The 12,327-nt window shown below is 38.5% G+C and overlaps 1 protein-coding gene across 1 annotated transcript in view; it reads right to left on the bottom strand.

The window, feature by feature from the left end:
* FBN1 (fibrillin 1) overlaps positions 1-12,327 on the bottom strand; it is a 141,765-nt gene that overhangs the window by 43,522 nt on the left and 85,916 nt on the right. Inside the window, exons 22-31 of the mRNA XM_059481802.1 lie at positions 12,006-12,143; positions 10,969-11,019; positions 8,341-8,466; positions 7,337-7,561; positions 6,033-6,158; positions 5,812-5,940; positions 5,231-5,356; positions 4,981-5,106; positions 4,121-4,243; positions 407-532 (exon numbers count right to left, since the gene is read on the bottom strand). Of these exons, the coding sequence (XP_059337785.1) occupies positions 407-532; positions 4,121-4,243; positions 4,981-5,106; positions 5,231-5,356; positions 5,812-5,940; positions 6,033-6,158; positions 7,337-7,561; positions 8,341-8,466; positions 10,969-11,019; positions 12,006-12,143 (1,296 nt within the window). The remainder of the gene's footprint in view (positions 1-406; positions 533-4,120; positions 4,244-4,980; positions 5,107-5,230; positions 5,357-5,811; positions 5,941-6,032; positions 6,159-7,336; positions 7,562-8,340; positions 8,467-10,968; positions 11,020-12,005; positions 12,144-12,327) is intronic.

Below are 12,327 nucleotides of genomic sequence, written 5' to 3'. Positions count from 1 at the left end.
TAAAATGTGAAAATGTGGTTTTGGAGATATGCTGTTTCACAACTCTGCTGTACCAAAGTACAACACTTCCACAAATTTTGTCTGAGACAAATTTAAATCAGCACTAGTGGTTTACCTTGCTAGATATCCTTCTGCAGGCACTCTTTTATCTAAATTGCATAAAAAACTACACTGGAAGAGGACCCAAAGATGCAAGGCTACAGATCATGTTTGCACCCCAATATCCAGGGATACAGAGATTACATTTGCACTTGTGCAATAGGGCTGGTTCTGTGGTCAGGTGACCAAAACTAGGAAATAAGAGCAATACTCCTCAAATATCATTGTCTGTCTACTTGAAAAGAGTGCCCTAATAAATATTTTTTCAGTGTTTAATGAAGATTGGAATATATGTACTTTCACTTACCTATGCAAGTCTTCATGTCTTCAGATGCCATGAATCCATCATAGCAAAGACACCTGTACTCTCCTGGGATGTTTGTACACTGGCCTCCATCACAGATGTTAGGATTGTCTTCACACTCATCAATATCTACAGGGGAAAATCAAATTAAAACATGTTACCTTTATCCAGTTCAATGAACCATTATCATGGCAAGTAGGCATTTTAATGCTCTGATAAACATGGTGAAGATTGACTCCTTGTAAATAACTGAGCAGTACATTGCAAAATTGTCCTGATGAGTAAGTTCCTTGTCTTCAGCTAAAGTCAATGGCAAAATATTCCCTTCTGAGTCAAGTGGGAGGAACAGGAACCAACTTTTCCTTCACAGAAAAAAGCTCCAACAGAACTTTTGTTGTACCACAAGGCCACATATAATTGGGTATTCTTGGATACAAGCCATCATTGTTGAAATCAATGGAAGCTCTGAAGTCAAATTCAGCAACAAAAATATCAAACTTTACAGATCTTAAAAAAGGATCATACATGCAAAGTACCTCTACAGATCTCAAGGTGGTGACAAACTGGAAACAGTTCAACTCATGATGGGAATAATTACAGTACATACATTTATTTCACTAAGAGATTTTTATGGTCTTATTTAGTATTTCAGCTGACTGCCCAGGCCAGCCATATAGTTACATCCTCTAGGATGAAAAGTTGTTTTCTCAATTGATAACTGATAAAATTTCCATCACTGATTGGAGCCAAGCTGCAGAAGCAGATCCTTTATTCTATTAAGGCAATCATGCTAAGTTCTGGAATCTTACAGAGCCCCTGGGGTTATACTAGTGTTACTTGTAAAAATCCCCAGAATCTTCCTGTGTCAGCACCAACACAGACCAGCAAGACCAAAATCAGAATCTCTGCCTAGTATACCATGGGAAAAAAATCAGCACAAAAAGGACAAGATTCAGGAATCTTCTCCAAGAGAAAGGGTGTAACTCATTATCAGAGCAGTCTATTGTGGATTGCAGTAATTATGCAGCTGCAGAAAATGAACTCACATTAATTTAAAATATTATGTTCATTATTCTGCTGTATTTCTAGCAGCTAGTGCTTGTGTGGATACACAACTTCCGCAAGGAAGAAGGCTGACCAGTCCCTGTTTGTCTTAACAAGCAAATAATGTTGACATGGACATTAGCCTGAAAATGTTAATTTGGAATGGAATTTGAATTAACATGCAAATTTAAGCTCTAGAAAAGGGAATAATAATGACAGAAATAAAGAACTTTATTTACCAACCTGCCACTGTACCAATTTCACAGTTGGGGGAAAATCAGCTGACAAAGAACCTGTTGTTTCTCCTAATTGAGCTGATTATTTATGCATAACCTCACCAATTCAAACATGACCTACTACTGAACTGCAGAGCATTCTTACCAGGTCAATTATCAGCAAATATATTCTGTGATGGCTTCCAGCTTTGTGTGATGTTAAAGATAAAAGACATGTTCACACAGAGAAAACTGAAAACTGAAAATAGGTGTTTCACAACTGAAGGTCACAATCCTATTTTATCTTGTAATCTAACAGTGTCAAACCAGGTATTTAGTGCCATGAAAGCAAAGTTACAAATTATTATTCTTCTTCTTACTTTGGGCAGAGGCAAAACTTTAGTATGTGGATTTTGAATACTCACCAGATGTTTACATATGTAAATAACATCTTTTCAAGAGAAGGAAACAGTATTTTCAATACTAATAGGGTAGTGAAGGTGACCCCTCACATCTCTGGATATTTTCTTAGATTTGACTTGACATCCAAGGTTGTCTGGTGTTTCTGCTATTTAAACCTTTTTATATGTGGCTATTGCACTCAAGTCCTTATAAGAAGATAGCATGAAAATGAATAGCTGATAGTTATTACAGCTGGTCTGTGAAGGAAATTCTATTTTTCAGAGTCAAGATAGGATATGTAGAAATAGATATGTAGAAATTCACAGCTGAAGTAAGATCTGACTACCAACTTCAATGGACGTGTTCAGGGTCAGGTTAACGCGTGGACAAAGCACAGAGAATCCATCCCCTCCCCACAGCAAAGGGAGCTGCTTGCATTTTGAGTTTGAGAACAGAAAGATGATAGTTTCCTATTCCAAGGGTTTTAGTTTAATATGCAGGAAGGTGCTGTAAACGATCTGTTCTGGTTTTGGGTGACAAAGGATAAGGGGGAGTAAAGACATAACTGTTTCTAGCCAGCAGATTTGAGATCCCAAAGACTGTTCAAGTGACATTTGGGTCATTTGGTCCAAGTCAAATAGAGAAGATGAAAACAGAAAAGTGGCTCAGAGACTCTGCTGCCCTCCCTCCTCCCTTCCCTCTCATGTCACTCTAATCCTCTCACTGGGTTTAGATTCTGGCTGAGGCACAGTTTTGATCAACTGGTTTTATTTTTGCATTTAAAAAGTGCCCCAAACACCAACGTTAGGGCAAGTTTTTGTAAAAGCTTGCCTTTTCTAGACACTTGAGCTAAAGCAAACTACTTCTAATCTAAATATTTTAGGTTTTCAGGGTCAATCAAATCTGCACTTTTTCTAGTTGAATTCTTTCTTTGAATGAGGGTCTGATACTTGCTGAAGGCTGGCTACTTTAAATCTTTCTGACAGAGCAAGCCACAATGTGGGAGAAAACTACATTTTGCTGTGCTTTAGGGCTCTTTTATCTTCTGGAATGGTAGTGAGTGGGCTCAGGGTAATTGAGACCCTGGTTCAAGGTCCATAAATACTTACAGATTCTAAATGTGAGCATTCTAATAATCCAGTATAGAAAACTCTCCATTTGTTCAACTATAAAGGCAATTCTATTCCAAGGGATTAATCCTGTTATAATTCACATGCTCTTCAAGGAGCTCTTGGATGGAATTGGCAAACAGCTGGCAAATATTCACATGCCTCATCAGGCCAGTGCCTGTGAGGCAAGAAGTAAGAGAATATTGTCTTTCCAGTAACCTATGTGGAAATCACCAAGTACAATTCACTTCCTGGGATTATGACTTTGAGACTCCCAAAGGAGAACAGTTGTTCATAACAGAGCTCTAAAAATTTTCTCACAAACTCTTCTAAGAGTGCAAAAGGCCTGTTTCCTAAGAAAGATTTCTATTATTCAGTCTTCAATTTCTCTGCAAGTCATTTAGCTCTGACTTAATGTAGCATACTTGCACTTGACTAAACAAAGAACTAAAAATAGGAATTTTTTTGCTTGCTTAACAGCAGACACCACAAAACAACAGAACAGAGCAATCAGCTTCTTACTAGCATCTCTGTCTATCCTCTCTCCAACATAACCATACAATACACATGCACAGCATCTTGGCTTCTGTTCGTGATAATTTTTTTAATGGTCTTCAACCTGCTTTAGATTTGGATCTACTACAATACCTTAAGGGGGAAAATTTATGTCCTACTGAAAAAATTAGAGATATTTGTTATTAAAATCAGAATCAACTTGTACACTTTCTGAAATTGTCAGCAATCAATTCTCTTCAAAGCACTTGTTTCTGCAGTTGCCCAATTCTGACACTTCGGAGATATTTACTTCAGAAAAAGAGCTTCACTTTCCATTTATTTTATTTTTTAATAGTGCATTTGTTACAATAGCTTTAACCTTAAAAAGAAGGCTAGTTTTTAAACTATTGAAATAAGCCCTTTAAGCAGAAAAGTCCCAAAATCTCCCTTACCAGTGCATGTCCTGTGGTCTGGCATGAGGGCAAAGCCTTGTTTACAGCTACATTCATAGCTGCCCTCTGAGTTTGTACAGAAGTCTTCACAGCCACCATTCATTATTTGGCACTCATCAATATCTAAAAAAGAGAAAATAACAGTTAAACCCACAATAATTTTTACTTTAAAGCACATTTCAAGGACATACTTAGAGTCAGCTTTCCAGTACACCATCGATCCAGAGTCTACACTTGGTGTTTGCACACTGACATTCAAGTGTTTGCAAAGGCACTGGGAAGGATTCAGGCAAACCAGGGATGGAAAGACTGCATATACAAACACTTCTGTGCTTCTCCTTCCACATATAGAAATAGCACTGAGTTACCACAGATCATTAGGGCAACAAAGTTTTTGTAAGATTCAAGGTAAAAAATTACTTGGCAGAATTAAAGCCAGTGGATTTTTCCATGGCACAGTAGAAGGAATGTATGCAACTGAACCTCATGATTTTATTTCATGGTCCAGCAGGAATGATGTTTTTTAATTAAATATATAACTAATCTAACAAGTTACTCCCTCTTAATCATCGAAGTCTGAAGTTTTGGGGCACTAAAAATAATATGTGATTTTATGCATCATGATTGATTAACTAGAGAAAATAATCTGTTACTCAGCTAAGTGCAGCACTGCCATAACTTCATTCAATTCTCTAAAACAGATGTGCATGTTTCGGAGATTTTGCATACTATTTCAGTAAACTGTAATAGATTTTTTCATTCATGATTAAAAATTACTTTATATATCTATTAAACTGAAACAACTCTGTGTGTTTTATCTTCCCTGTTAGCTAGAGCTCCTGTGCTGATTCTGTCCTTACCAATGCAGTACAGCTTGTCTTGTGTGGACTGATAGCCAGGGTTGCAGGCACACTGGTACTTTCCAATCAGGTTGACACAACGGCCATTGCGGCACAGGTTGCTGCTCAGCTCACACTCATTAATATCTGTTGCAAAAGGAAAAGAGGAACACGTTAGAGGTAAATGGTACTAAAGCAAACGCTGCAAATGCACAGCACAAGAGAGGTACAAAATGCTGTGCACAATCTTGATTTGGCCTGCGTGTCTCACCTACACATGCAGAGATATTTGGTGATATCTGATGGCCTGGAGGGCAATCGCACCGAAAACTTCCCTCAGTGTTGATGCAGGTGCCGCCTCGGCAGAGGAGGGGATTGCGCTGACACTCGTCGATGTCTGCGGGGACAAAGGAGGCGCATCAGTGCAGGGCCAGCACATCCCTCACTACAGCCCCTCACCCACCACAGCCTGATCAACCCTGCAGCCTGTCCTAGAGTCAGTCATCCCTTGCACCATAATGCAGTTAGGAAAAGAAAATAAATTCAAAAAGGCTTCTCCTAAATTTTAATTTACCTTAACTTCAAAGTTCAGGATGGTGCCCCACTCAGCAAGATGGGGATTGTGGGGATAAAATTTATGTCCTAAAACCCTGTCCCTTGCTTATATATGCTTTGGCAACTTGCAGAAGTAGCAATTTCACATTCAAAGTTAGCTTTTATAAGGCTCACAAAATGAAAGAGACTTAAACCCAAGCACAATCAAACCTTAAAAAAAACCCCAAAGAAACATGTATAGCATACTATACTACCACATAACATACTATTGCACATCTAAGGTCTGTAAAAACATACCCATGCAGTTTTTCATCATCATAAATCCACTTTCATAGCCTTCAAAGCATTCACACTCAAAGTCTCCGGGAGTATTGACACAGATGCCTTGGCCACAAAGATCAGGAGAGATGCGACATTCATCGATATCTGTAAGATAAAACACACCCACAGGGTTTCCAAAGGAGTTCACTTTTCCCTTTTCAATTCACAGCTATGACAGACACATCCATGCAGTTTACCTGTGCAGTTCCTCTCTTCAGAATCGAGGGCAAATCCACTGTCACATCTACACTTAAAACTGCCAATGGTATTTCTGCATTTTCCATGGGTACAAAGGCTGGGGAACATTTTGCATTCATTGATATCTGAAAATGAGATAGTAAGGACATATGATGGTACCATTGCATACAAAAACAGTGCACACAAGAGCAATGCTGACATCAGAGCTCATCCTTTTTCATGGCAGTGACCCTTCCTTGTGGGAAAATTAGACCACAGTACATAAACTGATACTAATGTCCCCTTAATCAACAGTGTAGACAGATACTCTGTGCTGGAATTTCCAAGAACACTTTCTGCTACAAAACAGTATCAGTCTCCCCTTTGTCCTGCAGGATCTGATCTGCAGCTCAGGAAGATTTCAGCGGACAAAGGATGAAGGCAAAGACAGCTTTCAAAAGAAGTACTCTGTCTTCTAATTTCTGAGAAAAGAAATGTGACTTCCATGAGTCACAGAAAACATAATGAACGTAAGTAAAAGCACATGTCACTTTCTTTATGAATATTTAATGGCTTAGTAACTGTTTATAAAACAAGGCTGAAACAAACAACAGCAATTGTCATTCATATATATATATATATATATTCCCCTCATTTCAGACTTCATAATGTTTAGTTTTTGGCTAGCTTCTGATATTGTCCACCTTAACCTCAGTGGTAATCCTGGAAAGACAGCTTTCAGCACATGATGCTGGGGTGTCACTGTGTGATTCCCATTTAATGTTGGAAGTTTACCAACAAGAGTCATAACACAACTAAGTTTACTGTAAATAAAATTTTCTGATTTGAGCCAACATCCTGGAAGCTATTTCCTCTACTTCTCCAGGTAGTTTCACAAGAAATTCCCAAAATTATTCACCATTTCTTCATTGTTTCACATTAGAATTAAAGTTATTGTACCCTTCACAAGTAAGGATTGTTCCTTCAATATATTCAAAGCTGACTGCCCAGTTTGTTCTGGTTCTTGTACTACGAGATGCCAGGAGGCAAAGTCAGGCATCATTTAACCTCTCTAGTGACACAAAGTCTGTGTTTTGAGCCTGCAGTATTATATGTTATTTAATGCTCTCTATCACAAACTAAATTCTCTTGTATTTTATTTGGATTTCAGTTGCCATGAAATCTAACTGGATTTTCAAACCTGCCTTAGGGTGAGTGAAGTGCCTATCATCAGAATTTTCAAACCCAGAGGAGCTGTCTGATAGAACAGTAAAAGCAGAAGCCATCGGGATTTGTCAGCATCAACCCCAAATGGATCACATACCTTTAGAGAAAGGTTTCCCACTTATTTCTATCTTTGTAGAGAAGCCAGGACCCCTTGGGCAAAGAGCATCAAACTCGGGGGTTCCCCTGAGGGGACACTCCTCGCACTCGTAGCCCCAGGCTGCCCCCACGGAGCAGCAGCAGGCGTCCATGCGGTGCCGCCCGGGGATCTGCGCCGTGCACTGCTCGTCCTCGTGCCGCAGGTAGCAGCTCTCCAGCCGGATGTCTGTTGGGCAATTTAACAACATGTTGAGGAAGAAAGAGAAAATTTACTTCACTGCAGAGGAATTTTTTTTTTCAAAATCCCTTCACAGGACAGCTTGCTCCACGTTTTTGCGGAGGAGCATACCAAGCTCTCATACACTGCATAATTCCTAACAGCAAAATATTAACACTAAACTCAGAAATTAACAGTTGAAGTAAGTTTAAAGCACCACTCTGAAAAATGGTGTTCAACACTTGAAGAAAATTTTGGATCAGAAAAGGATTTTAAACATTCCGGCTTGCCATACTTATATAAGGCTTTTTAGTTACTAGAAGCTATGCCTTGTTCAGAGGCAAACCTTGGGCATTATTGTCATAAATGGACAAAGGTGCTTTGGGTGGACAGCACACAAAACTTGGGATATTCTGTTGCACACTGCATCAAGGTGCATGGTGTGGCCAAGTCCCAGCCCACAATGGTGCAGCCTCCACTATTCCAGCCTTTGTGCAAAGTGGGGCTGCAAATGAAGAGTGCTAAGAACATGCATGATCTGTAGGGATTTGTCAGATGAACAATCTGGAACTAAATCACAGCTATTCATCAGCTAGCAGATGGTGATGGGCTTTAGCTACTACCATTGGAACCTGTTCCTATTCCAGGTGAACTAAGTTCATGTCCCTGACTAATTCAATCTGAAAAATGGGCAAAAATAACATTCCTTTCTTGTTAGAAAACATGCATTGCAACCACTGGTCACTGCATAGATCTGCTCTCCACCTGTACATGGAATTAACACCTACCAAGACAAGTCCGTCCAGAAGCATCTAATGTCATTCCATTGGGGCACTGGCAAACAAATGATCCCAAGGTATTGACACACTGCCCATTTGTACAGACTCCAGGAAACACTTCACATTCATTAACATCTATTAAAGAAAAAAAGGAAGTGAGTAAGAGTAATCACTAGCATGCTAAATATGAACAAATTAGCAAAAATATAAAAACTTATAACATTGCAACATTTTTAGGATAAAATAAAAAATGACAGCAGTCTACATGGCCTGAAAAAATTAAAAACATTTACAACTCCCAAAGTCAGTCAGCCAGATCCAATTAATTACAGAAAACTGTTGATGATCAGAAATAATACATGTTGCTATTAGCTATTCCTACATATACTGAAATTAAATTCAAAAGTAACAGAAAAGGAAGGGGGTCTTTAAAAAGTATATCCATTTTCATACTCAGTGTGGGCCAGATATTTGAAGCAAATGGACAAAGAAAGATCAAAATAAGTGCCAAATGACATTATACATTATTCCAACTAGATTCAGTATTTTTTAAAGATTATTTTCTCTAGCTGCACATCTGGAAACTCCGAGAACATTTGAAATCTGGATCTATGGCCTTGTCAGCAATTAGCAACATTATATATATTAAAATAACCTACTTACAACTACACACAGAGTTTAACTTTGTTAAATAAAAACGGTATTTCTATATTTAAAAGGCAAATTTAGCACTTTTTGGTAAGGAAAAATTGATTATATGCATTAGCTTGGCTTGAGCTTAAATAAATGTTTAGTAATCTAAGTGTGAGGTCCTCCCACCCATGTCCTTTGTGGAAAGCATATGTCTCACAACTGCCTTTGGGAAAAAGCTTCCAGCATTAAACATGCTCCAAGATGAAGCGTGACAACTTTTAGGACAGGAGAGGATAAGAACAAGAAATGGAAAAAGAATGACTGGCAATCTGTAGATGAATACTCATGTATAGAGTAACCAAAAAGTGGGAAGGTTGGGCTGATTAGGCCTGCAGGCAAAACTCCTGGTGCAGAGACTGCATCTCTCAAACCTCATGGAGCACGATGGAGGACAAACGCTGGGGGGCAAATCAGTGGCCTCTGCCCCTGAACAGATATTGTAAATTGACTGGAAGGTATGAAGTAAAGCCAGTGGATTATTAGAAACCACTGAAACACTGTTCACAGCCTGTGAGCAATAGTGCAGCTGACAACTCCAGGGCTCACCCGTAAACGAGAGGAATGCTGTCAATTTAGTTTGCTTATTTCCCTGCACAAGATCTATTACTCATTTTACATAGGCTGTGTGTGGGAGAACTGACTATCACCTTTTAGGAACTAAACTTACTCCTGTCTCTAACTTGCCAGTAAATTTCCTAGAGACCTTTTCCCTGTCTTGAAAAATGCTTACATTGGTTGAAAACCAAGTAAGGCTTCACTAAGGTTACAAGGGAGGAAAACTACTCTGAAAAACCTGGGGCTATCCAGGTCCCATAGAAATGAGAAAGATTAAAGCATGCAATAGATGCAATCCGATGTGCTGGAAATGCTGAAAACAGTTCTGTCTGTATCTTGGAAGGATAAACTTTCCATCCCAGCGGTGTTGAAAATGTTCTAAGACTTTCCTTGTGAAGAGAGATAGGTGGGCCCACTTTTTTTTTTTCTTTCACTTACACACTCTGCAAAGTGTTGCTGAGGTCAGATAAGTTATGTACAGTGGGTCTGCAGCACAGACGTGCCAAGGGATTCAGTCATCATTTGGAAAGCAAAGAGTATGTGTGAGGGTGTTCCTCTCTTTTTTTTTTTTTAAGGGAAAAAACAATGTTTCTTTATGGAAGCTACATATGGGAGTAATTTTTTAAAAATATTTTAACTGCAGTGTCATGTCAGATGTTGTCAGTCAGGATGACCCACAGCAGTTTGAGACTCTCTGAGCTTCTGCGTATTATGTAAATATGCAGTACTTTTCCAAGGGTTCAAATCAATTCAAATAGAGAAGAAATAGGGTGGGACCTTCAATTCTCACAGAATAGTATAGAGTCATCCCATACCAAGCAAAAAACTACACATTTAAAATATTAACCTTTTCTTTAACCAAAGTATAACTGTGTCCTGATGTTTTTTGTTTGTTTTTACAGGACAGTGAAAAATACATTTTGGAATGTGTAAGATTTCATATAATGTCATATGGGAGAAAGCCAAGATTAGGGAAAAAAGAAAAAGAAAACTAAAGCGAACTACAGCCCTTGAATGTTCTTTTTCTAAAGCATAGTAATGGCTTATCATACCACTGTATTGCTTATGCCATGTTTTGTAGTATATATAAAACACACGATTTGTAAAAACAGGTTACTCAGTTAACAGTGTTTGAAGAGAGAGAGCCACCTCCTTGTACTGGTTGACATTGTCTTTACAAGTCTGTACTTTGAGATAAAGTGTGACTATGCAGGAATGTTAAACAAACTGAAACCAAATTCAACCCTGACATAACCCTAATGAAGTCAATGGAACAACACAAGGTAAGAACTTGGCATAGTGTTCCTCTATGATAAATTAACCACTTAAATCAAAACAGTGGCATTTTTTTATTCAAGCTCTGATTTATGTTAAGGCAACAATAAATACCTTCACACAATGTTCCTCTTATTCTTGAATATCCCTTTTGACATATTGGGTCTGTAAAACAAACAGAAGAGAAGTTTCAGAATACTACAGTCCAAAACTCACCATTAATTTATTGTGCAAAACTGATCATGTGAAACATTATCTAGTTTATTGCTATGAGAAGTCTGAGTGCTTAGACAGTATCCCAGTATTTCTGAAATAATAAAGAGATAAGATGGGGCAACTACATAAACTGTGTCAGCCTTTATCCTCTTTTGCTTCCCATGTGTCTCAGCTAGCTAGCCTAAAAGTGGTTATGATTTCTGTTTCATTTGAACCAATTAATTCATTTCACTCGATCACAGCACATTACAATCCTATTTACCATGGATGAATGAGGATGAATTCTGTTAAGATACACAGAATGAAATTAACCGAAGATTTGAGCAAACTAGCAGCTTTCAGGATATAGAAATAACAACCCACACACATTTCTGCATCCATCAGCTCATCCCTGGGTTCCCAGCTCATCCCACAGTTCAGTAAAGTTATCAAATGAATATGCAGCGACCTCAACCCATTTTTTCACCAACTGTATGATTCTCCAGGTCATCAGTTAATCTACAGAGTATAATAAGAAGGGCTACTCCCTCTCCTCCCTTCATTACCACACCAAAGATCCATTTGTTGCAAACATTTCCTTGGGATCTCTGGGGATCATGCATTTATTGCTACATCATTAGGAACTCCAGATCACTAATTATGACAAACCATGCTGAAGTAAGGCTGCCAGTTACAGACTGTAGGTGTGGTCCCTTCCCTTCAGCACTTAAACTTGTAAAACATGTACTGTAAAATCCAGTTAGAACCTTCTATAGCTACATGCTACCTCTCAAATATTAAGACTTCTCTTTTTTGGGACTGAATAAGGAATGACTGCTTGACAACAGAACAAGTAAAGTTATTTGTCTAGTCTGTGCCCAACTTCTACAATAATAATCTCAACCAAGCTCAGAGAGGAAAATTCCTGGGTTCCTGAGGAAAATGAATGGCATTACCTCGTTCACATGGTGTACATGGGCTTCCCCAAGCAGCACCTAGTGAGGAACAGCACTGGGACTTCAGAGTTGCTCCATTGATATTTATTTCACATCTTCCATTGACTATGTTCTGCCAACAGGTACCTTTGACAGTTTCTGTTTGGAAAAAAACCAATAAATTTTCATGCAGATTCTCCAGCATTATGCACTACTGTATTTACAAACACATGTGCTTTAACCATGAAAAAGAATCATCTTTTCATTAGAATTTACCACATCAGAGCTAAATTTATTTTAAAATCTCTTAATTTAATCTTCTCTATACTGGATTATAGCCTGA

The sequence above is a fragment of the Ammospiza nelsoni genome, chromosome 14 (genome assembly GCF_027579445.1).
Source record: "Ammospiza nelsoni isolate bAmmNel1 chromosome 14, bAmmNel1.pri, whole genome shotgun sequence".
In the NCBI taxonomy this organism is placed as follows: domain Eukaryota; kingdom Metazoa; phylum Chordata; class Aves; order Passeriformes; family Passerellidae; genus Ammospiza; species Ammospiza nelsoni.
Note: the sequence above shows the minus strand (reverse complement) of the source record. Positions and strands in the feature narration are given on the sequence as shown.